Source organism: Cynoglossus semilaevis, chromosome 11, assembly GCF_000523025.1.
Source record: "Cynoglossus semilaevis isolate Cse_v1.0 chromosome 11, Cse_v1.0, whole genome shotgun sequence".
Classification (NCBI taxonomy): domain Eukaryota; kingdom Metazoa; phylum Chordata; class Actinopteri; order Pleuronectiformes; family Cynoglossidae; genus Cynoglossus; species Cynoglossus semilaevis.
In genome coordinates, this window is record NC_024317.1 from 13,982,536 (window position 1) to 14,001,788 (window position 19,253).

Here is a 19,253-nt window from a genome sequence, read left to right on the forward strand (position 1 = left end):
CCCCCCAGCCTCCCCCCACCTCACCCCCCTCCCAGAACCACCTGCAGCAGCCACAGGCTGAGACAGAGGACGGCTTTAGTTTGAAGCCTGAAACAGTAGAAAAAAAAGTCCAAAGAGAGGCTGAGATCACAGGCCTGACAGGGACGGCAGAGGGAGGAGCAGGAGGGCAGTGAGGAGGTGCAGGGAGGGAGCAGAGAGTGGAGAGGAGGCCTGGCTCTGGACCATCATGCCAGTTCCTAGGGCAGAAGGAGAGAGAAGGTTCAGGAACAATGAACACTTGATGCTGGTGCTGATCTGAAGGACCTGAAGAGTTTGTCTTTAAACATGCTCAACAATTAACACTGATTTATTAATTAGGAATTATTAACTTAATTATTGTTCATTTAAAGTCAGTTGCTCACAAACCATGGGTCAAATAGACTGTTATGGTCAGGGTGTTAATGTAATTTAATAAAACTTTTTAATTATTTTTTAAATTATGTTACACATTAATTATAACAACTTTAATGAGTTAATTAGGAAATAATTATCATTTGGCTGAAACTGTGGTCTACTAGAGTGTATGGGAGGGGGTGGGGTGTGTGTGTGTGTGTGGGGGGGGGGTTGAATAAAGTATATTTTTATTCTGACAACCTGCATGTTCTTAACAATGAGTATAAAGCCCTGGTTGCAAAATATAATTGAATTATTCTGAGGGATTAGATTGGTGTGTGTTTGTGTGTGTGTTTGGAAGTAGTTCAACATATTCAGTTCATCTCTCTTCAGTATTTAAAACAAATTGATCTTCGGGACAGGGGGTGGGGGGAAATGAGGGGTGACTTTAATGGGTGAGACTGTATTAGGTTCAACGTCACACACACAGAACCACTCACCAGAAACTATGTCAGAATGGAGTGTTGAACAACCACTGGAAAAAAGGTGACATTTACTGTAGCAGGTACAAAGACACACTCTCTCTCTCTCGCTCTCTCTCTCTCACACACACACACACACTACTGACAAAGAGCGTAAATCTTTGTCCTGTGACTGTTGAATATCTGCTGACATCTTAATCATCAACACCATAAACGATCAATATTCATAAACCCATAATACAGAGACAGACATGCAGTACTCTCAGTACACAGAATATTTGTTCTGATACTTGGAATCTCTTAAAAGACGGAGCTGCTGCTCAGAGCTCATGTCTCAGGTCAGTGACTGTGACGTTGCAGAAACTGTGTCTGTGTCAGATTAACTCCTTCATCAGTTAATCTGAGGGATTTTTTCTTTCAGTTTCTCACCTGTGTCCCTGGACACGATGATCTCATGTGCCGGCCCGTCTCCACCCTCTCCCCAGGTCCGGATCTCCAACACAACGTAGCTGTTGTCTTTAGGCAGCGGCAGGTTCACTGACGTCTTTGTCTTGTCCAGAACCTTCAGCGCTGTCTGGCCCTCGTGTTTGTACAACACCTAACACACACACACACACACAGCATTATAATAATCATTTTGTAGTAATAGGAGAAAGTTGGTTTAAGTAGGAGAAACATGAAGCAAATTACTACTGAGCTAACATGAAACATTTCAACTTTTCAACATTTAGATGACCATTTATATCTTATTAAAAAATAAAACCTGGGCATGAGTCAATAATTTAATACAAAGCATGGACAGAGAGACAGACAGGCAGACAGACAGACTCACCTTGTAGCCCAGAATGGACGACTCGTTGTGCATGGCCTTCACATGGTCCCACCTCAGCGTCACCCAGGAGGGGTCTGTTTTCCAGGACACGTTTCCTGGAGGACGATTGGGAGCTGAAGACAAAGACAAGTTTTTATTTGAATGACTTCGGTGTTCAGTAACAGGATGATTCAAACATCTAAAAAAAAGACAAGTACACTTAAAAATTATGCAATGAACAGTCACTTAAAATGTTGAATAAAAAACAACAGACTATACCAATATTAATAAAATGATAGCAGTTACAGTCACAAGTTCATTGGAATCTTTTTTTAAATGTCAGATGGAAAAATGATAAAATCAAGAGGTTAATTACATGTTAGTCCACATTATAAGACTTTTATTGGTATAATAAACAGGTGTTTTGAAAAGAAAAAAAAACATTTCATTAAAGATCTAGTAAAACGTAAAGGTACAGCCTGCAGTTTTATTGAACTGTTATGGTACGTTGTTCTGTAACTCCTCTGTCGTTTCTCTGTCCTCACCTGGTGAAGACATGTGGAGCCTCAGGCTCACGAGGTTCTAATGACCAGCTCTCGCTGCTGATGAGAACAACGAGTGGATCATTTGTCACACTGTTCTATGGAGACCAGTTCTTCTTTAAGAGACAACAGTGACCTGACAGGTTCTTGTGAGAAGAACTGATACTGTGTCCGGTAGGACTGGACTGTCTCTGAGAGGGACAGGACGCTGTGCGGTGTCTGTTTCAGCCTGTAGCTACAGTCAACATCAATGTGTCAACAGCAACAATTCCAGCCATTGTTGGTTCAACGTGTAACAGAACCTCACAGTGTTTACGTAATCAACCGTATGAAACACATTCATGTTGATCCCAGAACCAAAATGTGACATCACAGCAGTGTGGTCCAATTAGGACAAGGGAAAGAAGATTGCTTTAACACAGACACAAACACACACAAAGGTACAGAGCAGTGAAGCTGCAGTGAGGAAAACACAACCCTGTGATCAGAGACTGTGGAGACAGAGCCAGTCTTTGACTTTGAGAGGACCAGAGATTTACTAAGAGCTTTTACTGTCTGAAAACATGCTGGTCTTACGTGGTTTCCTGGTGGTGACAGTAGCACGGGGGGACAGAGGTCCAGTGCCTGCACTGTTGTAGGCCAGAACTGCAACATGGTATCGAGTGCTGGGCCTCAGTCCAGATACTCTGGCTGTTGTTTCTAGTCCAGTCGTTCTCACCCGGTCTGCTGCCGCCTCTCGCTCGTGCTGCCGCCAGTAGCGGATCTGAGGACATATTGACTGATGAGATCTGAACATCACACTGTCAATAAAAGTCAAGTGCTCAGCAGGTCAGCCACATCTTTCCTGTGACTCCTAACCTCGTATCCTCTGAGGATTCCTGTGGTGCTGAGTTGATGGACAGAATCCCAGGACACCTGGATGTCAAAGGCTGTCAGTGCCGTGGCGTTAATACTGGACGGTCCCACTGTAGGTTCTGGGGAGAGTGGGGGTGCAGTGTGGGTAGAACATACAGCTTACACTTTGAACTGAATGGGATGGTTTAGAGTTGTTGCCGTGGTGCCCCCTAGTGTTGATATAGAGTATTGTAGATCAAGTTTTTAATGGCCACAGGTTAATGTTATGTTTTATTAAAATGAAAAAAAAAGGAAAATAAAACATTGTCTTTTTTTATACTTAAGCGCCAAAGGTACTGTGTTCCTGAATAGTAGAAATACAAGAGCAAATAATCAAGCAAAAGTCACTGGAAACATTTGACATTCATTACATTTTTCTAGAAAATGTTGACTCAGTTTCATTTGCCCAGCCCTGTGGCCTGTTTCCGTGTCTCACAGAGTTTGTTCCATTTGTTTCACATGCTTGTGCTCTAGCTGTGTCTCACCTTCCTCTGCAGAGTGAACCACTGCGATCTGACTAAAGGGACCTTCTCCTCTACGGTTGTATGCTTTGATCTTCACCTCAAAGGGACTGTAGGGGGTTACTGTCTCATTGTAGTAGACATAACGAGACGACTCCACATGAGGAATGCGCACCATCGTCCACGATGACGCGTCTTTCTTTCTGAAGCCCAGGACGTAACCAAAGTTGTCCCCGTTCTGATACTCTCTGGCCATTGGCTGCAGGGAATCAGGAGTGAGGAGACAGAGATGTGAGGGTCCACAGAAACAAAGGGGTCAGATCCTTATTTTCTAACTACTATTCAACACACGGTTATCACCAGAAGATTGATTGAATAAAATTGTTTTCAGTTCTGTGGAATATTCTACACATTTCACTACAGAAATAAAGGTTTTCTGTCACTTTATGTGAAGTGACTGTAGATGAAGATCAGATGTACAATTGCTGCTTAACACTGAATGCAAACCTAAGGTCAGCGGTGCACTACAGGGTCACAAAGAGTGTACAAAAAAACCCACACAATTATAAGAAATGGTTCTACATCTAATTCAGTCACATGGTACAGCCACGAGGAATAATTCTTCCACTCACCGTCCAGGTAACTATAAGCTCATTACGGTTGCCTCCCCCTCCTGAGAGTCCACTGGGGGCCACGGTGGGAGCTGAGGGACAAGGACATACGTACATTCATTGTCAGTATAACAGCTGGAGACAATCCCAGCAGTCTCCAGTAGAGGTCACCACTCACCTAAAAGGTAATGGTGCCATGCTCAGCGCACCAAAGCTACACCTAGTGGATTCGAGCCTACAACCCTCTGGTCACAAGTCTGATTCCTCAACCACCAAGTCACCACTGCCCCATTTGAAGCTACAAATAAGTCAATGTTGGGGGGTTTGTGGTGGTGGTGGAAGAAGACTGCTGTGAAGCAAAGACCCTGACCACCAGGTGGCCCAACATATACCTCAGATGCTGCACTGAACTCTGTGTCCTCACCTGCTTGCTGTGTGCGTATTATCTGTGAGGGCATGCTGGGTTCTCCACTGCCCAGGATGTTGCTGGCGATGACCTGGAACTCATAATCCATCCAGGGAATCAGTCCCATCACACGAGCAGACTCTGCGTTTCCCTCAATGTTTACAGGGTCTGGAGAATGGAGGAGAGTCAGGACCAAATATCACTTCAGAGATACACACACACACACTCACGCACACACACCTGTCATGATCTTCTTCCACTGTGAGGACAGTGACGACCGTCCCCTGATTATATATCTTCCAATGGGACTGTGGTTATCGTAGCCACGGCTCCACCTCAGCTCCACTGAGGTCTCAGCTACATTCTTCACAAGCAAACCTCCAGGTGGTCCTGGGGGTCCTGGAAAAGGGGGAGGGAATTTAGTCAGGTCAATATTCAATAGTTGATAACAAATCTTTTTCAGCAGAGAGGGGATAACTCAAGACCAAAACCTATTATGACAATGTAGCATTTTTAAACCCTCTGGATGTTTCTATAAAGAGGTCAGCTAACAGGGAGCAGGTTAGGGATCAGTTCCCACCTCGAACCACGAGTTTGGCATAGGCTGTAGCGCTGTCCACCACAGTCTGAGCTGTGCAGCTGTAGACCCCCGCCTGACTCAGCTGAGCATTGACTATCAGCAGATCACCAATGTTTTCCTTCTGAAATGATAAAACACAGAAGGAAGGAGAGAAAGGAACTCTGAGTCAGCTGTTTCACTCATTAACGTCAACACGACTGGAGCCTGAAATTCCCCAAACTCACCCCCTCCACCCGGTGGTACGGTCCTGCAGAATTCTCCATATCCAGCAGGACCCCGTTGAGGGTCCAGGTGAAGGTCAGGTCCATGGTGGGGTCATGTGATGCATGACACTGCAGTGTCACATTCTCCCCTTGGTTTATGTCAGCGTTTGAAGGAGCCAATGTGATTTTAGTGGCATCTGCAACGACATTGAGGGAAAAGAATTAAGGATGGTCAAGTCTTGAAAGTGTATCTATCCATAGAAAAAGAAAAAACACGTTCAGATTTGTTGTAAGATGTCGCTTCGTTTTCCTTTACACAAACTCCTCCTGTCAGGTATTTTATAATAGAATTAAAAATACAACAAAGAAGTGGAAGGAGTGACAAACACAGTGACCACTTGTGGCCGACTTTGATATTACAGCTGTCACATTCTTTTTGTAGTAACAACTTTATTTGTAGGACAACAATATTGTCTACTGGTGGACCGCGTAATTGTTGACTATGTTGCATGTATGTGAGTATTTACTGTTTTGTTTTCTGTTCACAGTGTGCCTGAAGTGTACAGTCAAGTACTTTTGTACATATACTGTACTGTACTCCGTACCTCTGACAGACAGGTGTCCGGTGCTGTTGGCTTTTCCCAGGTAGTTTTCAGCAAAGCATGTGTACTTCCCTTCATCAGCTCGGCTGATGTTATAAATCCACAGGATTCCATCTGAAGTCACCGTGACTCTGAGAAGACAAGGCACGCGGAGGGTGAAGTGACTCTACTCACAACACAACACACGCGGAGCAGCAGGCAAAACAACAACAACAACAACAACAACAACAAAAATCAATAACAAGTCTTTTAGTTTCAGACTCCACAAATCCAGGATGTGATGTAGTTGTGTGTCCCTGAGGACACAGTATTAGCAGGCACTGGTCCCAGCTGATGAAGTGTCAACATTCACACAGCATAAATCTAGTGTGTGAACACTTTTTTGGAGGTGATGATATTGTGCCAAAAGCTGATGCAGATGATAGAAGGATATGATCACGGACACCACATCGACCCAGCTGGTGACGTACCTGCTGCTGTTGGTCAGCAGCTCTGTGCCACGACTCCAGAACAGACTGGGCTTCGGTGCAGCTCGAGGACGGCACTCGATCATCACCTGACCTCCTCTGGCTGCTGGAATCAACCTGCGGACCGGGTTCTGTCTGAAGTCTGGGGCTTGAACTGGAAGATGGTGAGAGGTGTACGTGAGAGGAAGGACAGAGGATAATATAATAGAGTTATACTAGAAGAGCACATCCACCTACCTTGAACTCTGAGCTCAGCAGAGGAGTAGATGGTGCCGTGCTTGTTTTCAGCCACACACTGGTACATTCCAGAATCTTCCAGAGCCAAATTACTAATCTTAAGACGAGCACCGTTTACCTCCACTCGGTCCTTTGGTTGAGGAAAACACATACATACGAGATATATGTTCTTTTGCTCAATTAACGTGCCCTTTCTGGATATTAAGTATTGATTATATAACACTTATCCTGTAAAACTGGACAAATATTTTGCCTCAAAAATAAGAAAAATATTCACAGTTGTCATTTATTCTCCGGTGATTATAAGGCATGCAACCCTTTAAAGAAAAATATTACATAAAACTATGAAACTGAGGAGAAAAAACAACGGTTGAAATAAATCACACTGTGCCTCCTTTACGTTTTCCCTGAAACAGCAAACTAACAATATACTCGTGAAGCTAAGTCGTCTTTACACCCTGACTATTAGACTGTATAAAATAATAAACAAATTACCTGGTGTTAATGGGAAGGTGATATTTAAATCTTTACTATTCAAACATGTTTTTTTTTTCATTTCATTCATTTATTATTCTTTTAATTACTGCGCGTTTCCATGTTCGCTGTTAGCGAATGTTAGCTTCTAGTTAGTGCCGCGGAAAATCCGTTTTAACGTCGCGCTGGCTGCGACAAAAAACTGTGAGGTTAATCATTCTATGTTGCGCCCCACGGTAGAACATGAATAAACCGTTGTTGTGTTACCTGTGTGCTGAGAGACTGTCCATTTCGAAGCCAACGGATGGAAGGACGGGGTTTCCCAGCAGCCACACAGCTCCAGTGCAGCTGTGAACTGATCTCCACCTCAGAGTCACTCATCACCTGTAACCACTCTGGCTGAGCTGGAGGTGCAGAGGAGACACATCGGTGTAGAAACTGCCGTCTGGCCCCGTGGCCGGTTCAATCATTTGGACAGTTTTAATGTGAGAAATGTATTTTATATTTGTTTGAAACACTGCAAACTTAGCCCTTCCCTGTGTTTTTGCCATTAGAAAATAAAGCTTTATATTTTTAAATAAACCAACTGTAGAATATTCTGCTAATCGCCATATAATATTTTCAGCTCCCTGTTTGTTCCAGGACGCTGCAGACTTTTTTTTTGTTGTTGCCAGAATTAACTTTCTGTGTAAGGTTTGTATTGTTGCTAAACCTCGCAACTTCTTTCCTAAGTTTCATGTATAAACTGCTAATGCTCTGAGCTGTGGTCTTATAAATGTCTTAAATGTGCACCGCTTGTACTGATTGAGATATTTTTTCTATGCCAAATATACATTTTACACTGGAAGGAGGGCCTTGTTTTCCTTACCTTGAACATTGATGCGTCCCTGATAAGTATCACTTCCTTCTGAGTTATAAGCTTCACACTCGTAAACACCCTCATCGTCGAAAGACAAATCCTGCAGGATGAGAGTGGGACTTTCTGCCGAGGACCCAGCCTTGGATGGCATCAGTCCGTCCACCTTCCTCCATCTCAGTTTTGGTACTGGACTGTGAGACAAAGGCAGAGGAGACAGATCGAAGTCAGGGCCTGATTTAATTATCCTGGTACAAAATGTCAATCAGAATGATGGTGGAGTGAGATCTTACTTTCCATAAGCAAAGCATTCTAACTGTGCAGTGAGTCCTGCCAGGGCGTAGGTCTCTGCTGGGAACCGCACTTTGATGTTGGGAGCCGACTTCCTGGGATTAGCTGAAAATAAAATGTAATAAAGACATTAATCTCTGTTTCATTCTGTGAACAGTCAGGTCGGTCATTACTGCTTATTATGATAAGCACTCTTAAAAAGGGCACTTGAGGAAGATGAGGTGTTTAAAGGTCGACTGACATCAGTCAGTTCTCAGTCCTGTGGAGTCAGAGGTCAGTGTTCTGACAGACTCCATCCACCATTCCCTGTTGGGTTGGCATTTACCCTGATGGACAGTGACGTTCAAACGATGCACTGTTTGATGTTCTGTCCAAAGGTTTCAATTTATTATGTGAAAGCCGCAGCTGTTTGTTCTAGCACTTTCAGAGAAAATCTTTGATCCAAAAAGGTTACTCTGGCAAACAGGTCTTAAAGCTACAGTAGCCCAACATCCCTGCAGAATAACCCACTCAGTCATTTGAGATGAATCCTCTCCTCAGAAAGTATTTAGTTCTACAAACATCAGCAAGGTTTCTTGCTTATCTCTGTATTTTCCTTTCTGTGCTGACAGTGATGAAAACTTCCCTTTAGATTAAATATTTACCAGTTGAAAACATCCCCAGTAGGTGGCAGTAATGACACTCATGAGATTCAGAACTGAAAGAGGATGCCCACAGTATTAGATGACGTGAACAGAACGGAAACCACTAACATGCTAGCTAGCCGCTAAAACACCATTAACAAGCTAGTTGCCAGTGGAACTCAGGCTAAGCTATATATGCCTACAAAAGGACGGCTCGTTCTCCTACCATCAGGCATCACAGTGAGCTGGTTAGCTTTGCTGAAGGTGCTCTTGGTGCTGATGTCCATGCTGATGGTGGTGAAGCAGAAGTAGTTCCCTGTGTCGTTTGGTTCTGTTTTGGCCAAATACAGGTTCCCCGTGTTCTGAGACACAAAGAGTCTGCTGTCGTTCTTCTTGATGAAGTTGGGGAAGTCGTTGATGAACCAGCGGTAGGACAGAGCTGGGAGAAGTGCAAATGCCAAAAGTAGCCAAAAGTGAGAATTTATTATGTACTTATTTTAAGTAAGTGTTTTCATTTTAGTTGCTTCTGAATGTTGAGCTGCAGCGTCAGAGGTTCACCTGGATAATGTGGAGGTGGCTGACAGGCCAGAAAAGTCCCAACACCCTCATATGCAGTCTGTGGACTCCTGCTGTCTGGAGGATAGTCATGGAGGTCTGAGGAGACACACAGATGTCAGCAAAATGTGTCCGACAATAAACGCCGATACAAAAACAAACATTTATTATGAAGGCTTAAGATTTATAACTAATGTTAAATCTGAGACACATCATTGTTTTACACTGTCTAAAACAGATAATTGTTCAAATCCCTCATCCTCCTCACAGCCAAATTTAAGGTTTGCTGCTCTGCTGATGATGATTCCACAGCGGTTGATGGCCAAACACTGGTACGAGCCGGTGTCTCGAGCAGACTCAGGGCTGCTGATCACCAGGTTTCCTGCAACCAGTGTGTAACGGAGGTCCAAACCCAGCGGAACATCAGTACCGTTCACGAGCCATCTAGGAGACAAATACCAGAAGACAGCCATGACAATCAGAATCAACAGCATGGGCCACATCAAGGACACGTGTGTGTGTGTGTGTGTGTGTCCATCACACACCTGTAAGAAGCAGCTGGACTGGCTCTGGCCTGACAGCTGAGGGTAACCTTGCCTTCACTCAGACCCTCAGGGTAAATCAAACCATTTGGCTGTTGTTCAAACACTGGTCCGCTGTCATGACCTGCTACACACACATCACCACCTGCAAACACGCCCCACAGTGGTTACTGAGAGTAATATCAACTAATACACTTATGTTAGACCCATCCATCCATCCATCCATCCATCCATCCATCCATCCGTCCATCCATCCAGACACCAGAGTCATTTTAAAACAGAACTCCAGCAGATACAGGCACATGTTGAGTTCTTTTATTCTTTGTCTCGGTGAAGTAGAGAGAAAGAATAGAATGAATTCAAACAGTAACAGTAGAATATCATGTGCAGAGAGTGAAGTCATAGCATGAACATGACTCCACTCTCTCCTTCTTAGTCTTCCCCTCATCAGTCACTGCAGATCACCATTCATCAGACTGGTGCCTGGATTCCCTGACGAGGCCCAGTGGAGACACAGGATCAGGGCCTTCTGGAGGAAAATCGAGATCTTCTGACTCAGTGCTTAAAACAACTCTCATGAAATTTTAATGAGGAGCCACACCCACACATTTAAGACTGTCCAAGTCTCTCACACATACAGTGAAGAGGAGTTTGATTGTAATTAAAAAAAAAGTAACCAATAAAATAGTGAGAACTGCAGCTGCAGGAGTGAAAACAATGAAGACATTGTTTTACGTGTAATAAGTAAATAATTAATAAAACATATAAAAATTCAACTGGGCCTTGGAGAAGACAGTTCAGGATATTCTAACTCCTGAACCTGCAGCTGATGTTCAGCTCAGTGTGAACCTCACCTGCAGCTTCGTTCAGGAGCACTGACCCCAGCAGCAGCAGACACAACATGCCCTTCATGATCTGGATCAGGAACTACTGGGTCTGGTAGAAGAAATGGAAGAGGAGGTCACGACCTTTGACCTGTGCAGGAGACACAAGAGGACAACTAACATGAGAAACCTCTCCACCTGAGCTCCACAGAGGGATTTTAATTACAAAACACTTTCATCTTTCAATCAACACATCATCAAACCAACAGATGACTAGAGCTGCACTCATAGACTGATACTGTAGTAATGTACACTCCCAAACGCCTGGAGAGTAGGAATATAGTTTCTTTGTCAAATGAGTGGTCTTCAAGAAAGAGAAAAAACATGTTAAATATAGTATAAAGTACTCATTATAAAAGACATTTAACTGTACTAAAAATACATTTTATTTAAAACAAATGTAAATGTCAAAATACTGAACACAAACACTGTTGTCAAGGTTCTGGTTGAACTCACTCACAAACCCCTTTCAATAATGGGATTTGAACCTGCAACCCTATAATGCAAGCCCATGTAGATTAATAAACCACATGGGAACATGACCTGAGTGATGAACCAATAATAACACACTGAAAAGTCTGGAGTTCTTCAGAAGACACCTTTGATTTGTCTTTTCTTCAGTCAGAATGACTGATTATAATCGTCTGTACTTCAGATGATTACATGAAGGCCCAGAGGGGCAGACATCACTGTCTCTGCACAGAATGAAAGCAGTGAGAAGAAGAGCTGAGGAAGAAAAACAGAGCGATGAGACAAAAACAACTGAGAGTGAGAGACAGAAACAGAGATCAGACGTGAAACTGGTTTATGAAGTAATGGAGTGAAGGAGGTGAAGAGCAGTGAAGATCACATGACACATTCAGCTCAGAGCTCAGAGCTGCTCCGTGTCAGCGCTGGGACCATGCCGTTATCTAAAATGTTGTCAATGCGATTCAAAACAGATCAGTTCACTTCCCCTGATCAGTGGTTGAACAGCCTGCTGGGCTTTAATTACAATGATTACTGGTTGGCTCCGTTTCTCACAAGCAGAATGTACTGTTGACAAACTGTCATCAATCCTGGCTGACAGCCTTATGGCTACAGAGGAGGTCTTACATCTTCCCACTTTACCTCCTATAATTTGGATGCTAAACTATTTTTGCTCTTCATTGTATCTGCCTAGACAGAAATACTCAGTGCGATGAAGTAGTATGAGAGTAGAAGCTGTTAATGTAGTACCTCTAAAGCCCCCACTACTCTGCTCCCTAACGTCTGTATCCACTGTGTAGGAGAATGTAAGGAAATGCATCAGAGGAAGTAGTTTGTCATTAATGAAACATTTTCCATCCCACAGGTTGTGATTGGTTCCAGTCAGTAAAGGTGAAGGCATGAACAGACGGACAGTATCCTGCAACACGTGGCAGCAGTCATCAGACCACAACACATTCACATTCTCAAAATATCAATACAAGAGCAACGCAACACAAACATCTTTCTAACACTGCACCAATCATTTGAAACACAGTTAATGTATATATATTTTAAAAACAAATTCATTTTTCATCTCTTCACAGGCCAAGAATAATTGCATTTCCAAAATATGTCATCAAGTATTTTGGTCCTTATTGTGACTATACTTATAACCTCCAGAGGGAGCAGCATTGAGAGGTTGTAAAATGTAGACCTGTTCCACACCAATCATACCCAGAATGAAGCCATTGTGTGGTGGACATGAGGTCATTCCTGGGGTCATTCTGTTCTGGTTCCCGCGTTCCCTTTAGAATCCACTTCAAAGCTCTACTATTGTCCATGAACCTCTCAGTGATGTCACTCTATAAAGCTCTGGTCTATTCATCACTATCTGGTCCTGGGTCACTTAGGTCTTCACCAGTCCTCACTCAGAAACTGGTCAAGAGTTCCAACTCATTCACCAGTCCTCACTCAGAAACTGGTCTTCTCAGTCTGAGTCCTTAATTACCCCGGAGGACTCAAGAGTTCCAACTCGGGTTTTTCTCCAGGACTAACATTTTCAAATCCAAATATGTTCCAGTTTTGGTTCCAGTTTCTCCAGTTTCCTCAACAGTCAACAAACGTGCAGATTGGATATTAAGTTATTGTTCACTCTGCAGTGATCACAGGTGTGGATGTTGGTGTGAACGGTTCTTTGTCTCTAACCCTGACCCTGTGATGGACTGGAGGACTGTCCAGTGTGGAACCCAATTATGGCTGGGATCGACCTCAAGCCACCTTTGACCTGAAATAGGGTTAAAAAGAAGCTAAATGAATTAAGATTAAAAGTATTCGATTTTAAGAGATTATCAATCAATGTCTTAGCTAACCCTTACATTAAAAACAAAATCTATTTCAATGAGTTCCTTGTCAGTGTCTAATGAAACAGGCTGTCGATGTTCATTAGTTTCTGCTTTGAAAACAGCAGTAAAACAAGACAAAAAAGTGTCTCTGCATCAAACTCAGGGGAACAAGCGTTGGTGTGTCCTTCACTACAACTCGTCCTTCTCCACCCTCTCTCCATTCACCTAAAAGAGGACAACCGCTAAGGGCTATGGAGCTTTGACGACCTTGTGGACATCTGCTGATGGGACACACACTCATCCAAGGACCACACAAACACACTCACAGGAGTGTGTCAGTCAAGTAAAGGTTGAGGAACGTCCAACCTTGAAGGACTAAATAAATAAATAAATAAATAATTGATATAAGGCAATGGGTGAGTACTAAAGTACCAAAAACACAATGTTGTCTATTTGAGATTAAATATTTTTTCCAGCTCATCTGTTCTTGAAACATGTGAGGATATTAGTCAATTTATCAACAATTATTATAATTAATAAATTATTAATTTATTTATGTATTTCTTCATTGAAAAAAATGATTTTGCTTTAGTTTTCCCAAGAACACATTAGCGTGTAGACCAGAGAACAACAATGTTAGCATTGTCATGTAGACAAATCAGTAGGCGACCAATCACCTTCGAGTATGATTTTGTTTTTACTTCAAACAAGTGTTCAACTCCAATTAGCTGTTTTGGAAAGCCACAAAATTTGCTGCAGCAGCAGCAGCAGCAGCCAACGGGCCACTGAACGTCTCCCCCAACGATCTACTGGTCCCCTGAGACGGAACTTCAAGAAGAGAACCGTTGCTGTTATTTAAACTTTGAGCCAAAATAAATGAGCTCATTATCAGTTTGAACCAATTTCAGCTCTGAGTTGGCAGCACGTTAGGAGGGAAGTGTCCGACCACATGCAGGGAAAACCCCATTAGAGCTGCAAGAAATGGACCTGAGTTACAATCAGACATCAGAGGAAGACTTTGTGAACTTTGGGAGGAGTGAAAGTGACACAGTGCATGATGGGAAGTCCATGACCGGTATGTAGAAACCCAACCCTGGGGAAAGATAAAGATCTGCAGGCCGCTGCGCTGCACCATCAGCTGCAATTAGTATGTCATCCACTAACAAGGAGCGTTAGAGAGACTCTATGACTTCATGAGCGTGTGAGTGTGTGTGTGTGTGTGATCATTAGGGAACAATAGAAAGTCTATGAGCTCCTCTTGCCACTTGTAGCCCTGTCAGACAGAGAACCATTCAGTAGAGGGCAGTAAATGACACTTTGGACACCGGCACACACACACTAACACACACCGAGTGTTGGTGAACAGTCACATGTCAACACTGTACATCATCACTGCAACTCTAACTGGATCACTGCACATGATGAGAGCACAGTAGAACCCCCCACACCCCCGCCCTACCCCAGAACACCAGCTCCTCTTCCTCTGTACCCGTGCCTCCTCCAGTGCAGATCTATCTTTTTATTACAAAAATCAGAAAAACGCTTTTAAAAAAGTGCTAAAAAGAAAAAGTGTTAGTAGTTGGAGTTCCAACTACTGTGGCCCCGCAGCAGGTTTACTGTTAGGGGTCACAACATCTCTGCACACATTTGTACGTCTTTGTGTTTAAAAAGGACACAGACCTGGACACTGAATGGAGAGGTTTTCTTCTCTAAAACAGAAAGGACCAAAACAAGCTGCTAACATCACGTCACACCTACAGCTGGTTCAGGTCCCACAAGGATATATTTTTAAGCACTGCTCTGTTTTCTGTTGTTCTGTTCTGTTTGTATTTTATAGTTAAGGGAAAGAAGATGAAGCCAAAACCAAACATGTTACATTACAACATGATTAAACTGTGAAGTCGACAGTAGTTAATGATCAGAAATAAAGGATGTTTTTTTCCACAACCTGGTCCAGGACCACCCGTTACTACAGACTGGTACCAAGGTGCTGAGCATTAAGGATCATTACATTTTCAGAATAAAACATATTTTAAACTCTCTTCTGTTTGTATCACAGTCTGAATGACATATTATTTTTAAAATATTTCCAGAATATCTTTAGAAAATGGATATGACGAGAAACAGAAATGGGGAGAAATATTTCTGTGGGATTCTCAGTACTGCTGCAGGTATTACTAACATGTAGAGTACAGAACTGTACAAATACTGTACAAATACTGTACAGATTCTAATCTTTACATTCAGTCTGTTGTCTCTGTCAGTACCTTCAGACAGTCCTGCCTGTATAACTCCATCTGGTAAAGACGTCATCATGTCTATAGAAACCTCTAGTATTAAACAGAGTTGTAGAATAATGAGTGGATTATTCCTAGATAACTCATGTCTCCATAACAACAAAGCACAAAATAATGAAAAGCCTTTTATATTAAAGTATGGAGAAGAGAGCAGAAATGTTTTGGAGGAACATCTCTGGACCAGTAACCACTACTGCACTTAGAGCACTTCCAAAATTAAACAATGTGAAACACGGAGAATGAAACTGAGAAATTGGACTGAACCTAGTCGTCAATGTGATCTAGCGCCAAGAAGAACTAATCAGCAGATGGTTGATGGCATCCACCCAGCAGAGGTCATTATTCAGAGTGATGACGCGTCTGAGCAGAAGAAAGAAAGAATTCTCCTCCGTTCAACCAGGTCCATATCTCCACGTCCATCTGACGGCGTCTGGAGCAGGACGGAGGTTTCAGAGGTTTGGGACTCTGGATGTCAGGATGTCCCGGCCCATATCTGCATGAGCTGCACACTTTAACCTCAGCCCTTATTAGAGCACAAAGAACTGTTGAGCTGAGCTCCCTCACAGGATCAGGGTCAGAGGTCGGAGTGAAGGCTGGACTGTTCCTCTCATGGCCGGACTCTGGACCGGTCACAGCTGGACCAGAGGAGTGGACATGGACACACAGCAGAAACGTCTCTGAGGTGTCCAGACCTGATGGCTGTGTTTTTGATCTGACTGGTTGGACGTTGGTCAGTTTACAACTCTACAAATCCAAGATATTTCCTGTACTAACAGTGTACCCCCGACCACCCACCCTGACCCGTCACATTCACAGATATCCCTTCAAATATCCACTCTATTAAAAAACTGTAATTCCTGAAACACTGTAGTTCTCATTTAACAAAAATATAAAATTACAAATCAGTGGAAGAAAAATTCATATTGAAATGCTGCCCCTGGAAAGCTCCACTACGGGAACCGAGATGTGTAAATCACTGCAAGAGTTCAGAGTGAAGAGTTAATATAAAATAAATATAGATAAAAACTATTTTTAATATGATTATTATTTTAGGCTGAAGAAAAATAGAGAGAATTTTTGAAGATGTACTTCATTCGCTGAGGAAATTGTAGAAACAGTTTCCAAAGCTAAAAGATTTTTTTCCCTCTTAAACTTGCTTCCAACTAATAGATAACAATCACGTGTCTGAATATTAGCAGTAGTTAAACTGATTTTAATTTTAGATTACTATTAAACAAATGTTTACCAGACTTAGTGCAAAGAGAAATGGTGAGGTGGGGAACATTCTCCCTCTCCAGACTGGAGTTCTGTTGGGATCTGACTCTGCACAAATGCACAGCAAACATGAAAATAAACCCAGAGCCGCACACAGCACACAGCACACAGCACTGCTGCAGTGCTCGGTCCAACTCCAGGCTCTGCTCAGCGGCAGCACAGCGGGAGGAGAACATCAATTTCACTTCCATCCTCCACCGTTTTCCTCACAGCAGCTCCGTGTCTGCGCTCAGCGCGCACTTGTCTCACTGCGTCAAATAAAAACAAACAAGCGGCGGAGCGGCCATCCCGTCATGCACACACTGGGCTGTTAGCTCGACGAACAGAAACGACCCGAGGCAGAGCCGCAGCATCAGCACCACCAGCACAAAGAGAGGTGGAGGTCTGTTTACCTGATCGTCGGCTCCGCGCGCAGTGGAGACGCGTTGCCACGGAAGACGCTCGGGAGGCGGAGAAAATGATGCTCGACACGTCGGTGTGATGCTGAGGATCCAGGTCCAGATCCGGGAGGAAGACGGTCTGTGCTGCTCCTCCTCTGTCGAGTCAGTGTGTCGTGGAACGGTAACAGCCTGCCTCTCTCTCTCTCTCTCTCTTCCTCTCTCACCCCCTGGTTCTTTCCATCACCTTCTGTCCTTCCACCTACGTCAGAGCAACCACGGCAGAGGTGGAGGCACTTCCGCTCTCTCTTTCCACAAAATAAAAGCATCTAAACTGACGCTCGTTCAGGGTTTTTTTTCTATTATTAATTAGAAACTAAGGGGAGTTGGGGGTGGGGGGAAAGAAGAAGTCAGGTCCATCCAGTCCTGAATATGATCAGGTATGTTCTTCATACCCTATAAAATTCATTGTATTGTTTCAAAATAATGTGGTTTGGTTTATTTATTAATTAAAAAACGCAACCGACAGTGGATGATTCTAGTGTGTGTGTGTGTGTGTGTGTGTGTGTGTGTCTCCATCCTTCAGAGACGAGGCCTTTCAGGGTAACCCAAAGGTCACCGTTACGGTCAATCTTTTATTTTGAAGGGGAAATTAAGAACAAACTGCCGGCGGTTCCCCCTCCACTCCAGCCTCCCCTTTAGACTGAGAGGCGGCACTTTACATTTCCTTTTGTTGTGGGGAGGATATGACAGTGGGGGGCAGGTGCTGCCTCCCCCTCCAAACCCCCCACTCCCCTGGGAACACTGAAAGACCTCTCCAATTAAATGCTGCAGGCTGACAGCCTGGGCTGAAGTCCCACCGTCCTCTGAGTAATTAGGCTGAAAACACCACCGTAGCTCTTATTATTTCAGGTAAAAAAACAAAACAACACACATTAGTTAATAATGAATTACCAACATCACCTGTGGTCCGTATGGAGGGTCTGTTTGGAGAAGTAATTTGTCCCAAAAGAAGTTTGTAATTATTTACGATCTCACTGAGATCAAAAAGAGCACAGCTGACCACACAGCCAATCAAAACACATCCACATACAACAATGTCTCCAACCCGCAACAAAAACAACAGCACACGTTCTTCATTAGACAAAAATGTTTTCGTTCCACATCCGTATCCCCACACAGAAAATGTTAGTTTGGGGTCTGGACCTACTGGTGGTTTCAGAGTGGGGGGCGTGGCCCATTTAGGGGTTGCAGGGCAGAACAAGGTAACGATTTACAAAGTCAATATTCTGGACCTACTGGTGGTTTCAGAGTGGAAAACAGTCCTAAACACAAAGAGGGGGCGCTGCAGGAAAGGTTTTATAGACCACTGGGTTTGTACACAGTACAGTAACATAAATCTATAAACACTGAAACACACAAACAAACGGCTGGAAATATAATCTCTCTGCAGCACAGACATGTCCTGCTGTCAGTGTACTGGTGAGGACAGTGACAGTTCTAGGCGTCTGCTGTGGGAACATAGAGTCTACTGTTGATGTTCACACTGACCAGAAGGGGTGCTGAAGAGTTGATTTGTTGACCCTCTGATCATGAACTGTTTTCCTGTTCTGACAGTAATGTATGTCTGGACCAGTAACCAGCACCAGCTCATTTGAATATTTTCATCTTTTATCCTCATGGTCATTAAAGATGAAAAGGCAACAGAAAGGGTGTCACCAGACGGGGGGGTGGGGGGGGGAGGAGGGGGGGGCACAGCAACAGACGGCGGGCACGGCCGACATCATCAGACTCTGGTTAATTGGTGATTTCACAAGTCCCATTGTGGAGACCGATGGAGACACAATTAGTCAACAGTAAAACCAGTGCCACCTCTGCTGCTGCTGCTGCCGCTGCTGCTGCTGCTGCTGCTGCTGCTGAATGAATGGAGCTCGAGAATAATAATAATAATAATAATTTATCCACTTTGTGTGACTGGGAGGAGCCAAACAAATCTGCAATCTGACTGAGTATCTGAGTATCTATCTAATATCGTAGTAGTAGTGTAGTGTATACCACGTATACCACAACACAGACCAGAGCTGGGTATCAGAGCAGCGGCATCAGCAGGATCACAACTT

The 19,253-nt window shown here is 43.6% G+C and overlaps 1 protein-coding gene across 2 annotated transcripts; it reads right to left on the reverse strand.

The window, feature by feature from the left end:
• Nucleotides 1–16: 16 nt before the first annotated feature.
• cntn2 (contactin 2) lies at nucleotides 17–17,445 on the reverse strand. Of its 2 annotated transcripts, XM_017036940.2 has the most exons (24): nucleotides 17,149–17,445; nucleotides 10,864–10,984; nucleotides 10,013–10,154; nucleotides 9,736–9,911; nucleotides 9,471–9,566; nucleotides 9,139–9,351; nucleotides 8,292–8,394; nucleotides 8,011–8,192; nucleotides 7,410–7,546; nucleotides 6,669–6,798; nucleotides 6,435–6,585; nucleotides 5,968–6,095; nucleotides 5,384–5,559; nucleotides 5,160–5,280; nucleotides 4,820–4,978; nucleotides 4,598–4,747; nucleotides 4,195–4,265; nucleotides 3,587–3,821; nucleotides 3,066–3,181; nucleotides 2,784–2,970; nucleotides 1,687–1,799; nucleotides 1,284–1,452; nucleotides 873–907; nucleotides 119–236 (listed from the first exon to the last, which is right to left on the reverse strand). In XM_017036940.2, exons 2-23 carry the CDS (start codon nucleotides 10,919–10,921, stop codon nucleotides 879–881), a joined length of 3,042 nt encoding a protein of 1,013 aa, XP_016892429.1. In that variant the 5' UTR covers nucleotides 10,922–10,984; nucleotides 17,149–17,445; the 3' UTR covers nucleotides 119–236; nucleotides 873–878. The 2 variants fall into 2 exon arrangements, with proteins under 2 accessions (XP_008319028.1, XP_016892429.1); XM_008320806.3 differs by lacking the exon at nucleotides 873–907 and having other exon boundaries at nucleotides 17–236.
• Between the last annotated feature and the right edge of the window lie 1,808 nt (nucleotides 17,446–19,253).